Source organism: Pelmatolapia mariae, linkage group LG15, assembly GCF_036321145.2.
Source record: "Pelmatolapia mariae isolate MD_Pm_ZW linkage group LG15, Pm_UMD_F_2, whole genome shotgun sequence".
NCBI lineage: Eukaryota > Metazoa > Chordata > Actinopteri > Cichliformes > Cichlidae > Pelmatolapia > Pelmatolapia mariae.
This window is the reverse complement of record NC_086240.1, coordinates 3,172,501-3,197,187: the sequence shown is the minus strand read 5'-3', so window position 1 is coordinate 3,197,187 and position 24,687 is coordinate 3,172,501. Positions and strand designations below refer to the sequence as shown.

Here is a 24,687-nt window from a genome sequence, read left to right as displayed (position 1 = left end):
TAACACAAATAATATCTGATTTAGAGACATTTTCAATTTATTTTAATTTTACACAAAACTTTGACATCCAGAATTATTAAGTTAATGTTATAGGCACTAAAAGTCCTGTGGTAGTGATGAAAAAGTAATGACAGAGCTACATTAAAGTAAACATAGCATTAAAGTCATCCATCCATTCGCTTCCACTTATCCTTTCCAGGGTCACGGGGGTTGCTGGAGCCTATCCCAGCTGTCATAGGGCGAGAGGCGGGGTACACCCTGGACACGTCGCCAGTCTGTCGCAGGGCTAACACACATGGACAGACAACCATTCGCACTCACATTCACTCCTATGGGCAATTTAGATTTTTCAATTAACCTATCCCCATAAAGTGCATGTCTCTGGACTGTGGGAGGAAGCCGGAGTACCGGGGAGAACCTACGCAAACACGGGGAGAACATGCAAACTCCACACAGAAACACCCTGGCCTGATGGTGGCATTGAACTCAGGACCTTCTTGCTGTGAGGCAACAGTGCTAACTACCGTCCACCGTGCTGCCTAACATGCTGACTTTAAGCATTAAAGTCAGCGCTCATTATAAACAAAAAACAAACACCACCTATTATTTTCATTATTGTAATAAAAAATACATTTATTATATCAAATTCACATTAATGCTTTTAGTATGTTTTTCGTTTGCATTAGTAAAGAGTAACCTATTTTTCTTCTATGGTTTACTACGACTTATGCGATGCTGCCTTATTTTTTGTAATCTCTGTGACTCAAAGTGCACAACACTCCACTCTTTGGTCTGAGTGTGCCAGCATCCAGGATGTCAAAGGTCTGTCCCGGGACAAGAGTGAAGTCAAACCTCTGGAGCAGTTTGGCCATCACCACTTTAGCCTCCATCTAAAAACACAACAGCACCCACAGAGATGAGTCAGTGTGTTTATAGGTGAGTGGGTCTTCATGTTGACTTACACTGTCATCCTCACCTGAGCAAAGTTCTGTCCCAGACACGAGCGAGGACCGAGGGCAAAGGGGTAGTAGCAGTAATAAGGCCTTGTTGAACAGATAAGAGACAGCCTCAGTTACTGTGAACCATTTATCTCATCTTTTCTGAGATAATAAAGTGTGTGCAAACATTAAACATAATAAAGTCATAATAAAGTCAGCATGATGAAACAGTGTGTTTCTTACTTGGGAGCATCTGGGTGAAATCTGTCTGGATCAAATCTCAGTGGATCCTTGAAGAATCTCTCCAGTCTCCCACTCACATAGGTGCTGAACTGAATATGAGAAGATTTAATTTCACATTTTAATCATAAATGTATTTGTAATTGCTTGAATAAGACCTTTTATGCATTTCTGACAACTTTGTGACAGTTTTGTTTATACATACACTACCAGTCAAAAGTTTGGACATATCTTCTCATTTAATGTTTTTTCTTTATTTTCACAACTATTTAAATTGTAGATTCTCACCAAATGCATCAAAACTGAATGAACACATGTGGCATTATGCATTAAACAAAAAAGTGAAATAGTCACGGTCCTGGGTCCCCAGTCGGTCCCCCAACGACCCAGTGTTTTGTGTTTTTGGTTTAAGTTTTATTGTGGGAATTGTGGTTTCCTGTCTTGTATTTCCTGTTTTACTTTGTAGAGTCCCACGTCCGGTGTTCAGTGTTTTGCTTCCCTGTTGTCTTGTCTATTTAGGTTCAGCTGTGTCTCCCTCCTGCGTGCCCCATTTCCTTGTTAAATTGTGTGTATATTTAGTGCGTGGTTACCTTTGTTCTTCGTCGGAGCGTCTGTGTATCATTCTGTGTGTGATGCCTGTTGGTCATCCTGTTTATCTTCCCCAGTGTCTCTCCAGCTATGTTTCCATGTTTCAGGTTGTTTAGCTTTATGTTTCTAGTTTCATGTTTAGCTGTCCCCAGTTTAGGTTTTTGTTAGTGGTTTTGTGGTCGCAATAAAGGCTCATTCTCAGGTTGAAACACTCTCCTGCATCATTGTCTGCGCCTAAGTCCACACCCTCTCATCTCCACCGTGAGAGACATAACTCAAAACATGTTTTATATTTTAGATTCTTCCAAATCGCCACCCTTTGCTTAACACACTCTTGGCATTCTCTCGATGGAATTCATGAGGTAATTGCCTGAAATGGTCTTGAAGGAGTTCCCAGAGATGCTGAGCAGTTCTTTTGCCTTTACTCTGCGGTCCATCTCATTCCAAACCATCTCGATTGGGTTTAGGTCAGGTGACTGTGGAGGCCAGGCCATCTGGTGCAGCCCTCCATCACTCTCCTTCTTGGTCAAACAGCCCTTACACAGCCTGGAGGTGTGTTTGGGGTCATTGTCCTGTTGAAAAATAAATGATGGTCCAACTAAACACAAACTGGATTGGATGGCATGTTGCTACAGGATGCTGTGGTAGCCATGTTGGTTCTGTGTCCCTTTACTTTTAAATAAATCCCCAACAGCTTCACCAGCAAAACACCGCCACACCATCACACCTCCTCCTCCATGCTTCATGGTGGGAACCATGCATGTAGAGACCATCCGGTTACCTTTTCTGCATCACACAAAGACATGGCGGGTAGAACCAAAGATTCCCCCCCCCCCCCCCCCCCCCCCAAAAAAAAAAAAATCTCTTCTGCTTGTTGCTTTTCCTTAGTCGTGGTTTCTTAGCAGCTGTTTGACCATAAAGGCCTGATTCACACAGTCTCCTCTGAACAGTTGATGTAGAGATGTGTCTGTTACTGGAACTCTGTGTGGCATTTATCTACCTCTAATCTAAGGTGCTGTTAACTTGCTAACTCTGAGGCTGGTGACATGAATGAGTTTATCCTCAGCAGCAGAGGCGACTCTTGGTCTTCCTTTCCTGGAGCGCTCCTCATGTGAGACTGTTTCATTGTAGCACTTGCTGATTTTTGTGATTGCACTTGGGGACACATTCAAAGCTTTATTAATATTTTGGACTGACTGACCTTCAGTTCTTAAAATAATTAAGGACTGTCGTTTCTCTTTACTTAGAATTCCTATTATGGGGAGAACCAATCAGCTAACAGTTGTCAAATAGGGCTGTCAAATAGGGCTGTCAGCTGTGTACCAACCTGACTTCTGCACAACACAACTGATTGTCCTGACTCCATTAAGAAGAAGAAATACCACAAATGAACCCTGACAAGGCACACCTGTGAAGTGAAAACCACTTCAGGTGACTACATCAGGAAGCTCATTGAGAGCAGTGTTGGGAAGGTTACTTTTAAAATGTATTCCACTACAGATTACAAAATACATTTTAGGGCATGTAATGTATTCTGTTACGTTACTCAATGAGAGTAACGTATTCTGAATACTTTGGATTACTTAATATATTATCATGATTTTTACAACTACATGAATGTACTATTGCTGTGTGATTTATTACTATTACTGAAGGTTACTCTCCATACCGATACCGACTAGATTTTTAAATCTTAATATAAATGAGTAACAGTAGGTGGACATTAGGTAAGGCTGCACTTTTTGCAGCGATCTCGTATAGAAAACTATTCCGTGCGTATATAAAACAGGTCCGCGGCTCCGAACCGTAGTAAAGGGACCTCTGGCTAATACGTCGGGTTCCATGTCGGCTCGTAGCCGAAAAATAGCTTTACTTTGTTGTCTGAGTCAACTTTGCTAGCGAGAGACAGAGAGAGGCGTTGAAAGGCTCCAACGGAACTAATTGTTTCGGAGGAAAACACGAACACAGTGTACAGTCGAGTCTTAATAGCTTACTTACAACTGGGCCCGTCAGGCAATATTATTATATTTACATGCTTCCAGCTCCCGTTTCTGCTCGGTGACAGCTCGTACTTTTCCACTCTCCTTTTTCTCCCTCCCTCGCTCACAGACACATAACGGGTATGGCAGTCCATTCTCCCTGCAGCACGGACTACACTGCCCATGAGACTACATTCTTTAGGGCTATGCCTGTAACACTCTGCTATTGCCTTCATATTAAATCATTTTTTGAATAATAATTTTAAAAAAAATGTTTCTTCATGTCATTATGCGGGCAGCAAGTAGGTGTGACAATGGCCGCGAGATTGAGACACATGCATCAGAGCCTCTTAATGCGTGTTTTGTTTGGGTTTCCACCAGCATGGAATTACCAAAAATAGAGAGAGCATAGCCTAACATATGAAACAGGAAAATACCGCCGTGAAATCCCTTTATTTCAACAAAGTAACTGTATTCTGAATATCACCTTTTTAAATGGTAACTGTAACGGAATACAGTTACTCATATTTTGTATTTTAAATACGTAACGGCGATACATGTATTCTGTTAACTGACTGCGAGAAGGCCAAGAGTTTACAGCAATGTCAACAAAGTTAAGAGTGGCTACTTTCAGGAATCATATTTAGAGTTATTTATCTTTTTTTCTTCGTTACATAACTCCATATATCTTGCTTCATATATTTGTTGTCTTCAGTATGTATTTATCATTTAGACCTACAAACATATTAAAAAGAAAATGACTCACAAAAACGCTGAATCCTCCAGGTATGTGGATACCATCAATCACCATGTCTTCAGCAACATCACGAGATGTGCCCACAGCTGTGGGGTAAATTCTCAGAGTCTCTTTTAGCACCTGAAGGAAGGTTACAATGAGAAGTGCACACTTTGGGTGAGTTATTAAAATAAATAAACGAATAACTAAATTTACCGCATGTACCTGTGACAGGTAGACCAGCTCTCCTAAGTCATCATAGCTTATGTCACGTTTCATCCCAATGACATCATCGACCTCTTTCTTCGCTCTAAGAAATAAAAATACAATTTAGAAAAACAAAATTCACTCAATATATTACACAGTTATAAGAACTGCAGAAATATTACCTAAATCATCTTTAGAGGTTAACACAGGTCGTATGAGTAAATAAGTAGAAACCAATTAAATAGATGACAAAAATACAAGTTTTTATTGATGCACATCTATCTACATGTCTGTGGGCTTCATATGTATAATAATCTCAGGATTGGGAATATTTTTGATGTTTGATATTTGGATGGATCAAATTAGAAGAAGTTGTTTTCACAAAACTGGGATCTATCAGACTGACTGTACAACAAGTGTGTCACGGCAAGAAGATTTCTGAAGATCTCACAGACTTTTGTTTAAGTCATCTTTTCTTTACTTGTAGGACCTAGTAGGTTCAATCAGCTGATGTTTCAGGTTATATTCATGCAAAAATATAGAAAATTGTAAATGAAAAGTGTAAATTGTCGAGTTCAGTTTGACTTCTTACTTCTCCAGTATTTCAGGATGTCTTCCAAGCCCCATGATGCAAAACGCCAGTTGATTGGCTGTTGTTTCTTGGCCTAAAATGTTACCAGTTTGTCAATAATGCGTCAGAATATTACCTCAAAAGGAAACAGCCATGCAAATGTCACTCAAGAAGTTGTATTCCTAATTTCAACATCACAAGTCTTTGAGCCTTAAAAAGTCTAGGTAACTTAAAATCAGTAATATCAATGTAACAAAAATAGATCATACGTCTTGCTTGATTGCTATTTCATTCATTTGCAAATGTTATCATCCTGGTCACAAACAAAATTTGAAAAGAGTATGTGGTGGAGCGTGGTCTGTAGCGCGGCTGCGGGGAAGGCGGACACACCTGAGTGCCATCTGCTCATAGCACCTCCACTGTATTTAAGTCTGGACTGGGTCCTGGGTGAGTTGTTGTTGGTGTGTGCCTGACAGCTAAAAAACCTGCAGCCGAGTTGTAAACGACAACCAAAATAAAGAAGAAATGCTGAAAAGTGCTGATATGTGGTCATTTCCATCATGCATCTTTTACAGTGGTGCCAAAACCCAGGATTGGGGCATAGCGGAACCACGACCGGGCCAGCCAGGGGAGGGCGCTGGCCCAAATGGTGGCCGAGCTTGTGGCCACGCGGAGGGAGCAGGCTGCGGAGTTTTGCCGCCAGTGGGACCAACTGCAGGAGCGGACTGAGCGCTGGATGAAGTTAGTGGAGCGTCTGGCAGCTTGGATTGGGTCCTGGCCAACACAGTCTCCACCCCTACTGACATCCCTCGAATACATGGGAGTGGCTGATGTCTGGACTGCTTTGACACCCATGCCAGCCCCCAGGGTGAGGCCAGCCAGGGCACAGCCTACCTCCGCATCTGTACCCACTCCGCGGGTGGGAGCTGCTGGTTCCCGGCAGGTGCTTTAACCGGTTCCTGTTCCCTGAAGGAGGACAGCCGAGCAACCTCCATTTCCACCACCTACTAACCCACATGCTCAGCCCGACCCTGTGGACAGAGGACCAGAGGGACCTGCTCTACCGGAGCCGGGGGTCTGGGTGCTGGAGGTATGCACTAAATCGTGTCCAGGTAGCCTTCATTCTCACCAATAAGCCACTGCGTTTCCCATGGCGTCTACGGTGCCCTCTCAGTTGAGGCAGCGTGGGAACACAACGGAGACAAGCTGGAACTCCTGTCAGGAACGGTGGGGAGAAGTATCCCTGATATCCACGATTGCAATAAAAAGTAAAAACTGAGAAGATCTCATAGCCAGCAGCATTTGGCGATCATATACAAGCAGAGAGTTAGCATCTTTTAAGACAAAGTAAAAATAAAACACTAGTGCAAACAGAGTCAGACGGCAGGCCGTACACACTGGCGCCATCTTGGTGTGTGATGTGATGGTGTTTTTTTGTACTGAATGGCTGGTCGACCTAGTGCGATATACTTTACGATTAACATTAAACAGCAGCACACAGCAGCAGGATACAAATTCACAGACACCAGTGGCCATACTGTGTAAAACTCTTCAGTGCAGTGAGCTTCGTCTGATGCTACAAAGAAGCTTCCAGCTGCATTTCACACATCAAAGCTGAAACAACAGAGACTCACCTGCAATGAAAAATGTCACAAAATTGTCCAGCATAAATTCTTCATCTTCTTCAGTCATGTTTTCCTCTGAAATGAGAAGAGAATGGACAGATACATTGATATTTAACTTCTCCTGGTTTCCACCATTACTTACAAACCACATGCACCATACTGAGAAGGCATCAAAAACTGTGGGTCACATTTTTGTTTCATTCACTTTGTCTCATCACAAAGAGAATAAAATATTGCTCTAGTCTAGTCTAATGTGAAATTTGGGGACTCCAACCTTGGCTTGCAGTTTTGATGATTTGTGTCAGGATGTCTTTGGGGACCTCGTCACCGTTTTGCATGGCGGTCTTTCTCTCACTGATCCACTTGGCTCCAGTTGTACGGAGCAGGCGGCACGCTTCCCTCACCTCATTAACGTATCCTCTGTTCTTTGGATTGTACTGGAATGGCAGACTGAAGGGTTTAGCATTCTGACAACAATGTTCCTGGCAGACATACTGCATAACAACAAACGCTGAAGTAATACCTCAAAAAATATGTCTCTAGCATAGTAAACCATTCCTTTCAGACATGTCTCAATGGCTTTAGGGAAAGGTGAACTATTGTTCAAGAGGTCCATGTCCACCCCAAAGGCAACCTGAAATATCAAGACATGGATGGACCTGCACTCACACTTACAACACGCTTAGAAACTTTTTAACAGTAAATAAAAACATGAAAGCTTGCTCCTTCATCAGAATGATGAAAAACAAAAACAAAAAAATTATGCATCTGTAAAACTGACTATGATACCTTACTAATAACATCCAGGGTGACACAGTTGAGAAGATGAAGCATATTAGCTTCTGTTTTACTGTCAGCAAGCTCTGCAAGTTTATCCATCAGTTTCTCTGCCCTCTCATTGAAGGTTCCCATCAGACCTCTCAGATACCTGGAAAAAACGGATTGATACAGAGGAACAGCAATTAAAGGATTATCAACAACACTGATTTATATCCAGTATGACTGTAAATACTGGACATTAACAGGTAGCTCAGCAGGCACTTCTTTCTGGCATGTTGCTATAATTCCATAACTCACAGGCTGCTGAATGCAGGGTCCATGATACGTCGCTGTTTGTACCACTGCTCATGATCCCGTGCTGTTACCAGCCCATTTCCAAAGAACCTGAAAAAAATTGAGAGAATTAATTAAAATAGCAAAATATGATTGCAACAAAAATAATTTTCACTCAGTAAAGTCACATGTTGAAAACATTACATTGTCACAAAGCATGCTTTGTATTAGTCTCATAGTTAAATTGCTGCTAGCATAGCTACACAGCATGTTAAGTTACTGCCGAGTTGCATTTAGTTTGAACAATAATGTGTGGATACATAAATACAAACAACTTGTGGTCAGAGGTTTACATATATTCATCAGGCGCATGAATGTCAAGGTCATGTTTTAATGATTTCTTTGAACGTTTATTTCTCTGGGATGGAAGATTGTACAGGATACAACTGGCTTCATAAGTCTGAATTAATTTCACACAGTCAAAATTATACAAGCAGGTTCAAATATCTACATACACTACACTCCAGCTGAAAAATCTGTCCACATGAATAGAATCAAATTTTCTACATTGTAGAAACTTCACCACCAATTATTAAAACATTTATGAGTAGGGATGGGTACCGGTGTCCGGTGCCATAATGGCACCGGTTCTGACATAAACGGTAGTAACCAGACCGAAAAGCAGCGCACATTTCGGTGCTTTATTTCAGTGCTTTTTTTTCCTGAGCCAATTCTAGCCAATCGTTTTACGTTTCCGAGGATAGTAGGCGGGCCCAGGTACGTACGTTCTTTTAGAGCAGAGCTACAGATTAAAAATGCCCAAGACGAAGCGGTCAAAAGTCTGGCTGTACTTCGCAGCAAAAGATGCAAACTCAGCAGCCTGCAACAAGTGCTTTAAGCTGATACTGTGATACTGTGCAAAGGAGGTAACACCTCGAATCTGATGAAACACCTGGCGACGCATAGCGGTTTTTTTTAAAGCCGAGAAATGCACCGTATTTGATAGCTTGCTGTGAGACCTCACACCGAGCACATCTACTGCGGGTGTGGTGCCTGTTATTGGACCCGGAGTTAGCAACATCCCCCAAAAACTCGAAGAGTAGAGTCCTGGTCCCTAGCCCTGCCAGTGTAGCAGAAATGATGAGGATGATGATGGCAGCAGCAGCCGTTCTTCTCTGCGTGAGTAGCTTAATGTTGTTCATGTGTAATTTACGCTGAGTAGGCTAACCACGTTATTACATTAATGCACGTAAGGTGAACTAGCAAACACCGTCGTAGTTACATGCGGCTGTCTTCTTGTTTGATGGCAGATACTCCCTTCACCCTGGCCAAAAAGGCTAAAATGACCAAAGAAAAAGTGGAAAACAGTTAAACATGAGAGGTTTTTGGATCAATTTTGTGTTTTTTTTTTTGTTTGTTTTTTCCATTGTTTAAGCACTGCTTCCAGCCAAGAGTGATACCATATATGCCCTATAGCTGCAGAAAAGGCTAACATTGTTATCTTTTTACAAAAAACAGCTGAACATGAGAGGTTTTTGGACCAATTTTGTGTTCTCCATTCTTTAAGCACCGGTTCGAGCACCGTTTAAGCACCGGCACCGTTTCAAAAGTACCGGTTTGGCACCGGTATCGGATAAAACCTAAACGATACCCATCCCTATTTATGAGTGTATGTATATTTTTAACCCTGGATGTATATTTTTGCCCCTGTGAAGATTCAAGAAAATCCTAAATAAATTCTAACTTGTGCATTCGATTCGTATTTTTTAAAGTCAGCAGAGAGGTATGCTGTACAATCATTCCACCCTGGAAAAAGAAAAGTTCAAAGAAATAATTAAAAGGCCAAAATTACCATGACATTCATGCCCATGATGACTGAATGTAAGTCTGAGCACAATTATACAACTAAACGAATCAGATAATCAGATAAACATCACCTTTTACCAAACAGGTAGAAGAGTCTTTTATAGGCAAGCTTCTGTTTGGGGTACTTTGGGGACATCAGGATTTCCTGAAACAGAAACAAAATGACACAAAAATTTGACAAAGAAGAAGAAGAGGGCTTTAAATGTGAACAAGTCCCAAAAAGGCCAGTAGCTGGCACTGTTTATTAGCAGGGACCTCTGCCAACAGGATTCATGGGTGCACTTTCACACACAACAGGTTTGTTGCACTGTAGTCATTTTAAACTGAAACAGCAGAGATACACAGGTACTGCTAATCACAATAATTCACAGATTAATTCACGAATCAGACAAATTATAAAGCCTATGCTATATCTTTAGATGCCGAAAAGGCATTTGATAGAATCGAGTGGACATATTTATTTATTTGTATTAGAAAGATTTGGCTTAGGTGAGGGTTTTATTGCATGGATTAAAACTATCTACAAACTTCCAGAAGCTTGTGTCATAACTAATGGTGTACAATCATCAGCGTTTCCACTCCAAAGAGGTACGAGGCAAGGCTGTCCCCTCTCCTCTTTGCATTAGGACTTGAACCTCTAGCTGAGGCCATTCGCCAGCACCAAGATGTACATGGTATAACAGTGGGTGGAACAAATCATAAGATAGCATTGTATGCTGACGATATTTTGCTGTTCTTATCAAAACCAGAACAATCAATACCAACGATTATGTCTATTATACATGAGTTCAGCACATTCTCTGGCTACAGAATTAATTTTGGGAAATCAGAAGTCATGCCACTGGGTGATCAGATTAACTCTTTGCCAGATATTTCTAATCCCTTTCAATGGTCCCCCAGCAGCTTTACAAACCTTGGGCTAAACATTCCACCAGTTCTTAAAGATTTATGGAAATTGAACTTATCACCAGTTATAATAAAAATCAAAAAAGATTTAGATAGATGGCAAAAATTGCCGCTTTCTCTTATGGGGCGTGTGAACTTAATCAAAATGAGTATTCTCCCGCGTTTATTATATCTCCTACAAATGCTAGCTTTACTGATCACCCAGAAAGTTTCTTGTGATATAGAAAAAGCCTTTTCAAAATTTATCTGGCGTGGCAAGAAACCTAGATTAAGGATTGGAACTTTACAACTGCCTACAGATAGGGGAGGCTTAGGCTTACCAAATTTAATTTTTTATAATTGGGCATGTCATAGCCGTATCTTATGGGAGTGGCTACATGCATATCTAAATTCTCACTCCCACCTAGACTCTTGGTCCACTTTACCTTATTCCCTTTGGAGCTTAGCTGTTTGTGACAAAAAAAAACAATATTACAAATGGGGATTAAGAATAACCCAATCATCTATAAAACAATAAGGGTCTGGGGGGAAATGCGTAAAAGGTTGGGCAGAGAAGATTGCACTTCATTCTTGACTCCTTTACTGAGAAACAAAGCTTTTGTTCCAGGAATGTCTCGCAGTATGTTTGATAAGTGGCACAAAAAGGGATTAAGGGTAATTGGCGATTTGTATCAAAGCAACACACTGATGAACTTTGAGCAATTGCAGTCAAATTTTAATATTCCTAGAGACCACTTTTTTGGCTTTCTCCAGGTTCGTAACTTTGTTCATTCTAAAATTCCACAGTCTTCAGAAATAGTTATATATGATGATATTGAGACATTTCTTATTAAACGAAAAGACAGAACTCATTTTATCTCAGCCTTTTATTCTCTCCTTTATACTCTCAGTAGCAACACATTGAGCGCTATTCATAAATGGGAGAAAGATCTTAATAATCAATATACCGAAGAGGAGTGGAAAGGAGCCATTAACATGGGTAATTCCACTTTTACTTGCAACCCCCTGCGAGAAACCCAATACAAAATCATACATCGCCTTTATATAGCTCCTAATGTCTTGCATAAGATTGCACCTCATATTTCCCATTTTTGTAGTAAATGTCAAAAAGAAACTGGTACTTTTTTTCATTACTTTTGGGAATGTAAATTAATCAAAAGATTTTGGAGCTTCATATCTCAAGAACTAAGTAATATTTTCAACAATCTGATTCAAAGGGTATTTTCTTCTTGGCCTACCCTCAAAAGAAGTAAAATTGAATCACTTGCAGGGCAAATTATGTGACAAACTATTGCTGGTAGCTAGGAAATGTATTCTCATTAATTGGGTTAAGGATAAACCTCCCTCTGTGACTTTGTGGTACAGAGAATTATTTAAAGTTATTCCTCATGAAAGAACTGCTGCTATTTTAGGAGGAAATGAGGGTCTCTTTCTCAATGTTTGGTCCCCTTTGCTTTTTTATTTGCCAAATGATCTGTCCCAACTGTTGAGGGCGGGTGGCTGCGATTAAGATGCTCTCAGTTAAATAGGAAGTAAGTGTATAGGACAACAATTCACTCTTGGAGTTTATCTTTTTCTCTTTCTAAATCTGTGGGTAATTGAGCGAAAATATGTTTGTTTGTTTGTTTGTTTTTCTTTCTCCTCCTTACCCCATATGTGTATTTGTACAGGTATATAATGACTTTAATATATTCCTTTTGGGTTTTTTTTTCTTTTCTTTTCTTTCTTTTTTTCTTTTTTTGTCTGCTTTGTTATGTTTTATGCTTTTCTTGATAATGAATAAAAACTGTTTAAAAGAAAATAATTCACAGATTTACAGAAATAGACCCTTTATTAATGACACCAGTGTACTGATGTGAAAAGAGTCAAGTAACAAGTGTTTACCTTGGTGGCCTCTGGACAGTACGTACACAGTGAAACGTAGTGAAGCACATTTAACCTGTAAACAGGTCCATACTTCTCGGCCCTGCAGGTGACATCTTAATTAAACCTTTTAATGTTATTAATAACGAGATTCTGCAAGCACTGTAATACAATGAATACAGTAAGTACTGTAATGTATTTGTTATATAGGCAAAAATTAACATGCAATTAGCGGCAAAATATGCTGTGAAAAAGGAAACTGCATTCAGTTCAATACGGCCAGGCTAGCTAGCATTGGCTGGCAGCAGTCCCAAACACTGACCTACATATTGTGCTAGCTTAACTATTTGACGTGGTTTCTTTCCGCATAAAAACATTGTTTTAAACTTACCACTCCAGAAATTTGTCGTGTATAATTCCGTCATTTTTCATCGCCTTCAACATCGTTGGTAAGTGTCCAAAGAAAAAACTGAGGAGGAAACAGCGAGTTACTCTCAAGTAATGTCCGCATAACTGCTTCAGCCGACGACTTTTCCTACCTGTCCCTCGGCGGCCCGGGGATGTGGTCATACTTCATATGAATGTATTTAATGTACAAGCAGTAGCCAAGAAACGCAATGACGAGCAGAAAGAAGAGAAACGTAAGTGCCCGAGCAGCCAGGCTCAGAAGCAGGCTGGAAAGTGCCATCCTGGAAAATGTCCCGGAGACGTCCGTGTTAAAGCTGGTTGTCCTTTCAGTTAGAAAGTCCACGGTCAGATAAAAACAGCGAGTCAGTGTTGCGCTAAAAAGTGGTTGCAAATCGTTCTGTGTGGGGTTTTATCTCTTATATCCTTGCTTGCCAAGGCAAATAGGCTGCATTCAGCCGGATTTACGAATAAAATAATTAAGTTACCTGTTTTGCAAGTAAAACTGATGATTCTACCTCTGTGTGCTATATTATAGTCAGTCCAATGCTCTTTGGCCACTTAAAATAACGTTATATATAACTATTATGTTAGATTTGTTGCAGTTTCCCCTGCCGTCTTGTCTAATCTCACCTGAAACAAACATTTCACATAAACTCAATAATGAGATTTTGGTTTTTTAACCTGGAAAAAAAAAGGATATATAAAAGTCACTCAGCCAAAAATCTTTTTGGAGCTTCTGCATTATGACAGAAATGTTCTCTGTCTCAGAATGACTTGATATGAGATGTGATATTGATATGAGCTCATGAGAGATGACCAACCATTTTTGGCACAACACATTCAAGGAGATGTGGATTGCACAGCAGCCCTTCCTTCTGTTTTACGACGCCTGGCAGTATGCTCCCACATTTGCCTGGTTCATCACAGACCTGCTGGGAAGGAAGAGAGTTCAGAATTTTAAACGGAAGACCTTCTGAAAGCTGCATCCTCAAGAAGAAACACTTCATTGCATTCCTAAAGTTGGACTTTGGATTTAGATTTTTTTTTCAGACTCCACAGCATAACACAAAGTTGGTTAATCTTCAGTGATATTAGGAAGCCATTGTGAATCCATTTCACCTGCTTTTGTGCAAATTTAAGTAACAAAAGCTTTACTGGAGAGGCAACAACAAGAGAACCTCCCAAAAGGGGAATGGCTTTTCAGCTGGTGCCCACTGCAATGCACTTTCCTTATCCCCCCTAACTGATTTTTCTCTATTTTTGTTTTCTGCTAGTGTCCTTGTCCCTCCTGGCAGCATTAGACTACGTGTGAGCATGCTCCTGATGAGATGATGGATAAATGATGGGCTGGAGGACCTCGATCAGAACATTAGCGAGCTCATCGATAGTCTGTGCAGCTGTGCAGGGATTGTCTCAGATGTTTGGAGATACATTAGTATTAAAAGTGTCAGAACTTTATATGATTTGATCTACAAGCATAAAAAAAGACTTACAAATGTATGCAACATTTTGAATACACACAAATGTAAAAGTGCTTTACAAATACCTGTATCAAAACCTGAATACATCTGGAGCAGTAATGCATACATGTTCATGCGTCAGTTATTAAATCTGCTAAAAAGTTTCCTGCAAATACAAATGTGTAAAATATGTGGGACATTCTTTTCCCTCCTTACAGATCATTAAATTATCCTGCATGGATACGGACAGATCACATCACGTGCACCTTAGGGTTTGTGACACACCTCAGGTTTTATATAGTAACACATACTGCATCTGTGGGTGCTTTCTCTTAAGGCAATTTAGTTGCAGTAATGAGTGTAGTAATAAGGCAATTTAGTTTATTCCCCTGCACAGCACTGATAATACAAATGTGCCAGAGTTCCTTTCACTTTATTTTTGTGGGGTTGTTTATGAGGATCTACCCAAAGAAAACAGTCTGCTGTGTCAGCTGTAATTTACTTATATTTACTAAATTTTCTTTTATGAAAGCACCTTGAGTTCCTGAGCCTTTGCTGAGTTTTAAATGAGTCTTTATGTAGGGTTTCATTTTATCATTTGGGTCTTTGATATTTTTTTGAATGTACACTCTCGTACCAAAATTTGTGTCTGAGACAAAAAATGTAGATAGTTCAGGAACAGAATACGCACTCCTAATACACAGCCTTAAAAGTGTATCGCTTGTATTAGTTTTCCTTTTACATGTCTCAGACTGCTTATTGTGTTGTTTTTTGTTTTATTTTTGTTGTTTTTGTTGTTGTGGTTGTTGGGTTTTTTTGTATCAAAAAATCCAAATAAAGAGAAATTTAAAAAAAAAAAAAGTGTATCGCTGACAATGTCATTAAGATAATATCAATGTGTTACATGTGGTTTTTATCTCAGTATTCAAAATGCTGCTTACAAGAGATCAGTTAGCTTAAAATCACTTAAGAGAATGATCCACAATGTTATCTGAGCATGGTGTTTTGTTGCCTGCCTCTGCACACTGACTGGCTTTTGCCCCAACAAAAGAGTGCCCACAATTTAGCAACAACTTATTTAAACTTGATGTATTTACCTTGATGGTAAAAGAATTGGTATTTCATATACAGGACAAGATGCACTAAATGGGTGGAAAATGGAGTGTTAGTGCAATCTCCAGGCAGTGCTTACAGGTGTGGTTAGTTTTATGGGTCATTTACAAAGGCTGCACTGTTTTCTAACCGTGGGTGAAGACAGTCCATGTCAATATCAAGTACAAAGTAATGAGAAATTGTTGTTGTTGTTGGTTTTTTAATGTCACCATAATTAGCAGCAGCTGTCAGCAAACTTTGGACACTTGATTTAAATATTCTATATTTTAAACCTTGAGAATTGAACTCCCAGAAATACATCTCCAAGAGTGTCAGTCGCAAAAGAGAGGTTTTAGCAGATGTACTTTCTAATTATGATTTTTGTTTTGTTTTGTCTTTTGTCAAAGCTAGTTTAAATGTTCCTTGACAATATTTAAGCATAGAAAAGCTGCTGTTTTATTTAACACACCCAAATATTCATTGACCCCATGTGTAAGTATTGCCATTAAAACAGCAAGCGGGCTACATACAAAGTCACTGCACAGCAAGCAAAGTAGAATTAGGTTTACAGACATTATATTTTCATTTAATTTTATTCTTTGCATTCCTTATTTACACTAAGGTGGACCATAATTTACAAAATGAACATAATTTTGTATTAAATACTTCAAATTGAGACAACTGAGAAAATGTTCACAGGGATCAATAAAGGTAAGAAGTCGGGGGACATTTTCATATACATGTTGATACAACCAGATCATCAGAAAGATGGATGATTTAAGGTTCACTTTTCAGACCGAGAAGCTATTTCTATCTTTTATATGCAGTCTATATTAATAGATTATATGATGATCAATGAAAATCAAATGCATTTAATGAATTGCTATGCAATTACACTTGAGATTAAATATAAAAGTACATAAATTTATGCTGAAAATGGTGAATATAATAATAATAACTTTATTTATAAAGCGCTTTCTCAAAGATATTTTTATTAAATTTAAGCAACAAAGAAAAACAGATACACCCAGAATTGTTAAACAACAAACAAGTAAGTTTAACAATGATTGTTTGAATTGAAATAATAGAATACAGATTAATGACACACTCACATATCTTGTAATTGCTTTTATCAGTTTACCCCCTACCCATACCACTTAGTAGCCCTATCCCTCAGGCCAGGTAGAAAAAAAAAACAGAAACAAAAAAACAAACAAAAAAGACCCCATCACAAATACAACAGGAAAAAGCAGAACAAAATAAACCAAACACACAAATAACTTTTTTTTAAAAAAAATATGGGAAAAAAGGGGGAAGATTTACTGAGTAATGCTGGAAGTCAGGTTCGCAACCCGAAGGCTGGAAAAGTATTTCAGGAATTGCCCCCACACCTTGTAAAACTTACCGCTGTTATTACTAATCGCATAACGGATCTTTTCAAGGCTCAGATAGTACATAAGGTCCCTCAGCCATTGAGCATGGGTGGGCAAAGGGGCAGCCCTCCATCTTAGTAGGATCGCACGTCTAGCTACAAGGGAGGTGAACGAGAGTGTGCAACGTCTTGATGCATGCTCAATCATCCAGGTAAGTAAATCTCCAAAAGTTGATTCTGTTCATCTGGACGTAGCGTTTTGTGGGAGAAACGTTTCGTCACTCATCCAAGTGACTTCTTCAGTCTCAGCTGATTGCAGGTTTCCCCAATCTTATAAACAGTACCCACCCACAAGTTCTTAATTATGCAAATTCTCATGACCATTGATCAGTGGTCTTTGATCAGTGGGTTTTGGTCAGTGGTTGTTGATCAATGGTCATGAGAATTTGCATAATTATGATTAAGGAACTGACCTCCCAGCCCATTGTTCCTTCAGTGGGCTGGTTTCAGTCATTATGCAAATGTACTGTTTATAAGATTTGGGGAAACCTGCAGTCAGCTACGTCCAGATGAACAGAATCAACTTTTGGAGAGTGTGCAACGCTGTGACGAGATCAACCGTGCATCAGCCTCCCCAGTGGTGCCAAAAAGCGCAACTAATGGATTAGGATCCATATGGTATCCAAGAATTAGGGAAAAGGTTTTAAATATATCTCTCCAGAACACTTCAAGGCTAGGGCACATCCAGAACATATGGATAAGGGAAGCCTCCGCACTCCCACACTTATCACAAGAGGGGTCCACATTCGGATACATACGAGATAGTTTGACTTTGGAGATGTGGAACCTATGCACAACCTTAAATTGTAAAAGACAGTGGCGGGCAGATAGGGATGTGGAATTAACTAACTTGAGTATTAAGTCCCATGTATCCATAGACAATGACTGATTTAAATCTTGTTCCCAGGCAGTTTTAATCCGATCCATCGAAGAACCATTCATGCTCGCCAGCCTGTCATAAATAAGAGAGATAAACCCTGGGCTTGCAGCTGGTGCTACCGGGAAGTTTGGTATCTGAGATTGGAGAAAATGTCTGATCTGCAGATATCTGAAAAAAATGTGGGAGATTAAACTTTTCAGAAAACTGAGCAAAAGATGCAAAGGTATTGTCAAAAAACATCATTGAAACATGTAATGCCCCTTTCATGCCAATCTCGAAATATGGGATGGTATCGTGATGGCTAAAAACAAAAGGTTCGAGAAAATTGGACTCAGAAGGGAGAAGCATGTTAAGCCAAAATGCTTCCTCATCTGAGCCCACACTCTCACCGTGTGCCAGACAACTGGATTATCAATTTTCTTGTTTGGGGGAAGGGGGAGTACACATACATACATACATACATACACAGTCATAAACATGCCCCTCCATCCACAGGAAAAAAATCACTTTTATATAGGTCGAGCTTGTATCCTGAAAACTGACCAAATTGGCAAAGTATAGATAGCATTGCAGGTATAGATATTTTGGGGTTTGAGATAAAGATTAAGAGATACTCAGCATACAAGGATACTTTGTGTTTGACTCCTTTCCTCCAGATCCCATCGAACTCTCCACAGCTGCGGACTGCAATGGCAAGTGGCTCTATAGCCAGATCGAAAAGAAGAGGACTTAAGGGGCATACCTGACGGGTTCCTCGTTGGAGGTTGAAAGGTTGCGACTGTATGGAATTAGTAAAAACTGAAGCGTTAGGACACATATATAATAGCCTTATCCATGAAATAACTTTCAATCCAAAATTGAATTTATCTAGAATTGTGAATAAGTATTTCCACTGGACCCGATCGAATGCCTTCTCCGCAACTAGGGTGAGAATGCATTCAGGACTCTGGCCGGAAGGGGTATATAATATATCCAGTTTGATCTTCGGATATAAATTGACGGCAAAATATTTTCCAGTCTGTGTGCCAAAACTTTGGCCAAAATTTTAGCATCAACATTTAATAGAGAGATTGGCCTGTAGGATGAGCATTCCACTGGATCCTTACCTTTCTTTGGGGCAAGAGCGATACTTGCTTCGTAAAAGGATGGTGGAAGTTTACCACACTTCTATGAGTTGGAGAGGATTAAATGTAATTGAGGTAAAAGCAAGGGTGAAAATGCTTTGAAAAATTCTGTGGGAAAGCTGTCAGGACCAGGGGATTTTCCAGTCTGCAGTGAAGAAACGGCTGCACCCAGCTCCTCTGGTGTGATGGGTTCGTCCAATCTGTTTTTATTATCAGAAGAAAGCATAGGTACATTCAAAGGCTTTAAAAAGTTATCCATTAAGCTGCTTTCCTGAGGTGTAAAGTTGAGAGTTGAGAGTAGAAAGTCCTAAACGTATCATTAATTTTGGAAGGATCCAAAGTGATATTACCATTAGCCATTCTAACCTTTGTGATATGTTCTTTTGCCTGGAAGCCCCTTCACGGGCTGACAAGCGTCCTACCTGATTTGTCACCATGAATATAAAACAAACTCTTACTCTTCAGGAGCTGACGTTCAATTGAGTGTGTTGAGAGAAGACCAAATTTAGTCTGAAGCTCCACGCGCTTATTGTATAAGTCTGGGCATTTTACCTTAGCATAGAGCAGGTATATTTCTTTGATTCAGTTGACTAAATTGAGTCGTTCTATACGGGCCTTTTTCTTCATATTAGCAGTATAGGAGATAACTTGCCCCCTGAAAACGGCTTTCAGTGTATTCCAAATTATTAAGCTATAAGTTTCTCCTGTGGTATTTGTTTTAAGAAACAAGGTTATTTGTTCTTTCATGAATTTGAGGAAGTTTACATCTGCCAGGAGAGTCGAATTAAAATGCCAGCGTCGTCTGGATTGAAGGACGTCTGGGAAACTCATTGATAGCACGACAGGGGTATGGTCTGATATTACTATGGTCTGGTATTCACAGGATTGGACCCATGGAGTCATCTGATTATCAATGAGAAAATAATCAATCCTAGAATAAGTGTGGTGTACCTGTGAAAAAAAGAGTACTCTTTTCTGTAGGGATGTAAACGGCGCCAAACATCAGAGACACCACAGTTAGATAAAAAGGATTGAATGAAAAGAGCAGATTTACTGACAGTGCAGGGATTTGGGGAGGATCGGTCTAACACAGGGTCCAGCCAGCAGTTAAGGTCACCACCATGTCATGGTTCTGGGTCATTTTGAGTTTCTTATGTGTTGGTTTATTTTTGTATTTTGGATTATATTCTGGCTCTTGTGCTTTGTTGATTATTATTAGAATTCTATGTTTCTGTTTATTCGTGTTTAGGGATTAGTTCTTAGGTTTTGTGTCTCATGTTTAGGGTAGATTTAGTTCTGTGTCTGGTCTGCATCTTTGTTTGTTTCTTGTTTCCTATTTTATTGTGAAGGTCTGTGTCTCATGTGAGTGTATTCAGTTTTGCCTCCCCTGTCTCGTCTTGTCAATTACTCCCAGCTGTGTTCTTCTGTGTGTATTTAAGTCGTGTCTACTCGTGTACTAGTTGCTGGTCTGTCTGTGAATCCCCCATGTTGCATCCGTGCGTTCTCCCTGCTGTCTACTGTCATATGCCTCTGCTCACCCTCCTTCATGCTCGTGTTCATGTTTAGTAGTTTAGTTGTTCCCAGTTTAGATTGTCGTTGCCGTTTTCGCCTTGTGTTTTATTTTACAATAAACCACCTTCACACCTCAGCGAGTGTCTGCGCGTGGATCCCCATTTAATTCCTTACACGGCTCATCCCACTCGCCGTGACACAGCAAGTATGAGAGCGTATGAGCTCAGATTACATTATCAATATTAGGGGCATATATGTTGGCCAACGCTACTTTAGTATTATAAACAAAACATGCCGGCCACTCGTATCAGAAATTACATTATGTTTCTCAAAGGGAATATTTTGGTCAATTAGAATAGAAACACCTCTGGCCTTAGCCTGAAAAGTGGAATGAAAATGCTGCCCTGCCCTGACATAAGACGAGAGTTATTCGAACCACGGAAATGTGTTTCTTGTAGAAAGACAACAGCTGCTTTATACTGCTTTCTGTGTGAGAGCACCTTCCTTTTTTTCACAGGGTGGTTTAAACCTTTGACATTCCAGCTTACAAAGTTTCAGCAACTACCTATAGTCCTGCACTAAAAATGCAAGAAAATGAATGTGTTTTGAGGCCATGTTGCAACGAGGTAGAAAAAAGGTAGAAAAGTCTTCTCCTCTACCTACTACACCCCCCTGGCGACCGAAAGGCCCCACTTTTAAACAAAGTGTTGAACAGCTATTTAAAGGTAAAAAAGTGAATAAAATAAATAAAAACAGTTTAAAAACGGAAAAGACAATGGGGGACAGCAATAAGAACCGGTTAAAACGTTAGGCATAGAATTAAGACATGTAGGATAGGGTGAACAAGCGGGTCTTTAACTTCCACAGAGCATGCCTGCCTAATATCTTGAGGGAGCTTGTTCTACAAAGATGGGGCACGAAAAGAAAAAGTACGCTCCCCAATAGTTTTTCTTCTGGCTTTAGGAACGTTTAGAAGGCAAGTGTTCTGAGATCGGAGAGCACGGGAAGGAACATACAGGTGCAAAAGGTCAGAGAGATATGAGGGCGCCAAACCATTTAAAACCTTGTAGGTGAGCAACAGGACCTTAAAAATCTGATTGAACCAGACAAGGCAACCAGTGAAGAGATTTCAGTACTGGGGTAATGTTCTCATTTTCCAGTTTTGGTTAAAATGCAAGCAGCTGCATTTTGTACCATCTGTAAACTTTTCTTTGGTAGGCCAGAAAGGAGAGCGTTACAATAATCAATGCGTAAAGACACAAACGCATGGATAAGAACCTCTCCGGTGTCAAGTGATAAAACTTGTTTGATTTTGGCTATGTTCCTTATGTGATAAAGGGCAGTCCTTATTGTCTCTTGAAGGAGGAGACTTGAAGGAGAGCACCGGGTCGAACCACACGCCTAATTTCTTTACCTTGTCCCTGCAGTTTATGACATAGTCATCAATTTTCAAGGTGACGTTTTGGGACAAGTAATGCAATCTTTATTGTACAATGACCATCAAATCTGTCTTATCTGCATTAAGAAGGAGGAAATTATCAGATAGCCAGCCCCTAATTGCAGATAGACAGATTTCTAGTTTGGTCAAGTCAGCACAATTTACAATGGTTAAAGGAACATGTAGCTGCAGGTCATCAGCGTAACAATAAAAGGTAACTTTAAAAGAACGTGGAGGAACACCAAGAGGCAGCAGATAAAGAGAAACAGCCTAGTACAGACCTTTGAGGGACCCCATACTTCACAGCACAGGTCTCAGAGAGATCATTTTTAAAACTAGCAGTCTGAGATCTCCCAGACAGGTAGGATCTCAGCCATGACAGTACATTTTCCGACTCCAATAAAATGTTCTAGTCCATCCAATAAAATACAGTGACTCACAGTGTCAAACGTAGCACTTAGATCTAGCAGTAATAAAACTGAAGTGCAATCATGTTCTGCATTTACCAACAGATCATTTACCACTTTGATTAAAGCTGTTTCTGTCGAGTGGTTTGATCTAAAAGCAGACTGAAATGACTCAAACAGTTTGTTTGTTGACAGATGGCCGGCGAGTTGCTTAAGAACAGATTTTGCAAAGACCTTAGACAAAAAAAAGAGACGGGAGATGGGTCTACAGTTTGCAACTCTGCCAACATCCAGTCCAGGCTTTTTTTTAAGATCGGTATAAAGTATTTGCTAGGAACAGAATCTACGGTCCTATTGCTGACCTCAGTTCCTTTATAGCCCAAGCTGGCAGAGGTTCCAAAGAACAGGTTGTACATCGAGCTGCGTTTACAATCTTAGTTAACCCAGACAGGGAAACAATCTTGAAGTCAGAGAACCCTTGACCAACACCAATGGGCAAAGGAGCTGCGTAATTTGACAAACTGCCAAAGGAGGGAATATTCTGCTTTCAGCCCTGTCTCTAGAAAAACATAAAGTCATGAGCTGGCACACGTGTGGAGTTGTGGTAAGGACCCAAACGCAGGCACTGACATAAATGCGGAGAGTGAACTTTATTTTGTGAAGTGAACAGGATACAGGAGGAATGGCATACAGAGAAACCTAAACTGAGAAAACTAACAAAACTGACCTGAAACCTACATACAGCGGAAACACTGGGAGACAACACACACGGACCAGCAACAAGCAGGGCTTATATACTCACAGGGGCAATCAGGGAATGGGATACAGGAGGGCAACACAGCTGGGAGAAATCAGAGCTGACGAGACAGGGGAAACGTAAACTGAACACACTGACATAAGATAAGATCCTTCAAAGTAAAACAGGAAATACAACAGGTATGCACAGACACGAGCTTAACACAAGAAATGGCAACAGGGAGGGAACACAAAGACGTGGAACCAGGACCGGCACAGAGACACAGAACAAAAGGAGCTCGAAATACAAAACAGAAACAAAACCTAAGAACAAGAAATTCCCAACAAGAACGAACATAAAACAAGATAATAATCAAAACCAAATCCACTGAGTCCACAGACTCAGGACCATGACAATTTGAGCAGCAGATAGTTAGCTTACTTTCTGTATATTGGGACACTGTGTTAAATAAAAGTTTTGAATTATGCTTATGACACATCATGAGATTTGAGAAATGGTTTGCTTTTGCTGCAGACAATGCTGATGGGAGAAAAAAAGACAGTGTCTTTCCAAGTCTGTAGAAATACTTCCAGTCGGGAACATCGCCAATGACACTCGGCTTTTCTACAATCTCTCTTCAAATTCATGAGTTCCTCATTTAGCCAGGGCATAAGGTGTCACGGTCTGGCATGGCAAACCGTGGGGGTGTAGGGAAGGAGGACCCAGGCGCGGAGCTCTGTGTGCTTAGCAGTGCGTTTATTTACAGTGATGGAAAAACATGACAATAAATCCCTGTCCTCTTCCCAGTGCTAGTACTCCTGTCTCCGCTTCTCCGTGATGAGCACCCCGTGCTCGCTGTCCTCTCGCCTCCCCGCTACTCCTAGGGACATGAGAGAGAGGCAACCGTCAGACACACAATAATGCAGCGGACTTGAACAAGGAACTGGTCGAGAGACTAACGTGAAGCCACGCAATGATCCAGCGTCGGAGAGAGCTCCACCACACTCTCAAGTAGTTCCTCCGACGAGGCCTGATCAGCTGCAGGTGTGTCACGGTTTTCAGGTGTGGCCAATCACCTGCCAGGGCCACACCCACACACACCTACATACACATATAACTACAAGCAGGGAGAACGAGGGACAGCAATACAAAATACATATATTATAATATTAGTCCATAACTGCTCAGGGTCCCTGGGTCGCTCAGACCCAGGACCCTGACATAAGGCTCCTTTTATGATATTTTAACTTCTTTACAGAGTCCAATAATTCAAGAAGTGCTTTATTAAAGTTCACAGTCAAAGTGCAATTTTTCCCCCTCAGAAGCTGGAGATTTTGGAGTGCTACTTTAAAATATCAAATAAAATTGCTAAATGGTCTAAAATAGGTAAAACACAATTTTCAGTCCCCAGTACATGCATGACAGGGTTAATAGTTCAGATGGTGTCAGCTTCTTCAGTACAGAAAGTGTAGAGGATCTTTAATTAAAACGTACTCAAACTTGATCTGGTGTAGTTTCACCTGCTGTTTCCTTATCTGACCAAAGGTCACACTCAAACAGGTGTGATATCAGGTATGTTGCAGTATCAGGTCCAGGCTGCCAACTGTTTGTCTATCTGCAACCATA

At 40.3% G+C, this 24,687-nt stretch overlaps 1 protein-coding gene and 1 long non-coding RNA gene across 4 annotated transcripts in view; both read right to left on the bottom strand.

Moving 5' to 3' along the window:
- Positions 1–13,370, bottom strand: LOC134643421 (cholesterol 24-hydroxylase-like). Of its 2 annotated transcripts, XR_010096370.1 has the most exons (16): positions 13,112–13,370; positions 12,964–13,041; positions 12,594–12,675; positions 9,875–9,948; positions 7,962–8,048; positions 7,674–7,812; positions 7,408–7,518; positions 7,159–7,321; positions 6,894–6,959; positions 5,281–5,353; positions 4,707–4,791; positions 4,512–4,622; positions 2,137–2,338; positions 1,182–1,270; positions 977–1,043; positions 848–890 (listed from the first exon to the last, which is right to left on the bottom strand). XR_010096370.1 is itself a non-coding variant. In XM_063495772.1 (15 exons), the coding sequence occupies exons 1-15, from the start codon at positions 13,258–13,260 to the stop codon at positions 741–743; spliced, it is 1,524 nt and encodes a 507-aa protein (XP_063351842.1). In that variant the 5' UTR covers positions 13,261–13,365; the 3' UTR covers positions 1–740. The 2 variants fall into 2 exon arrangements, 1 of the variants encoding a protein (XP_063351842.1); XM_063495772.1 differs by lacking the exon at positions 2,137–2,338 and having other exon boundaries at positions 1–890; positions 13,112–13,365.
- A 9,597-nt stretch (positions 13,371–22,967) lies between these two features.
- LOC134643824 (uncharacterized) overlaps positions 22,968–24,687 on the bottom strand; it is a 7,693-nt gene continuing 5,973 nt past the window's right edge. For both annotated transcript variants that reach the window (XR_010096408.1, XR_010096406.1), the window contains 2 exons: positions 24,022–24,178; positions 22,968–23,941 (listed from right to left, as the gene is read on the bottom strand). This is a non-coding gene — a long non-coding RNA (uncharacterized LOC134643824). The remainder of the gene's footprint in view (positions 23,942–24,021; positions 24,179–24,687) is intronic.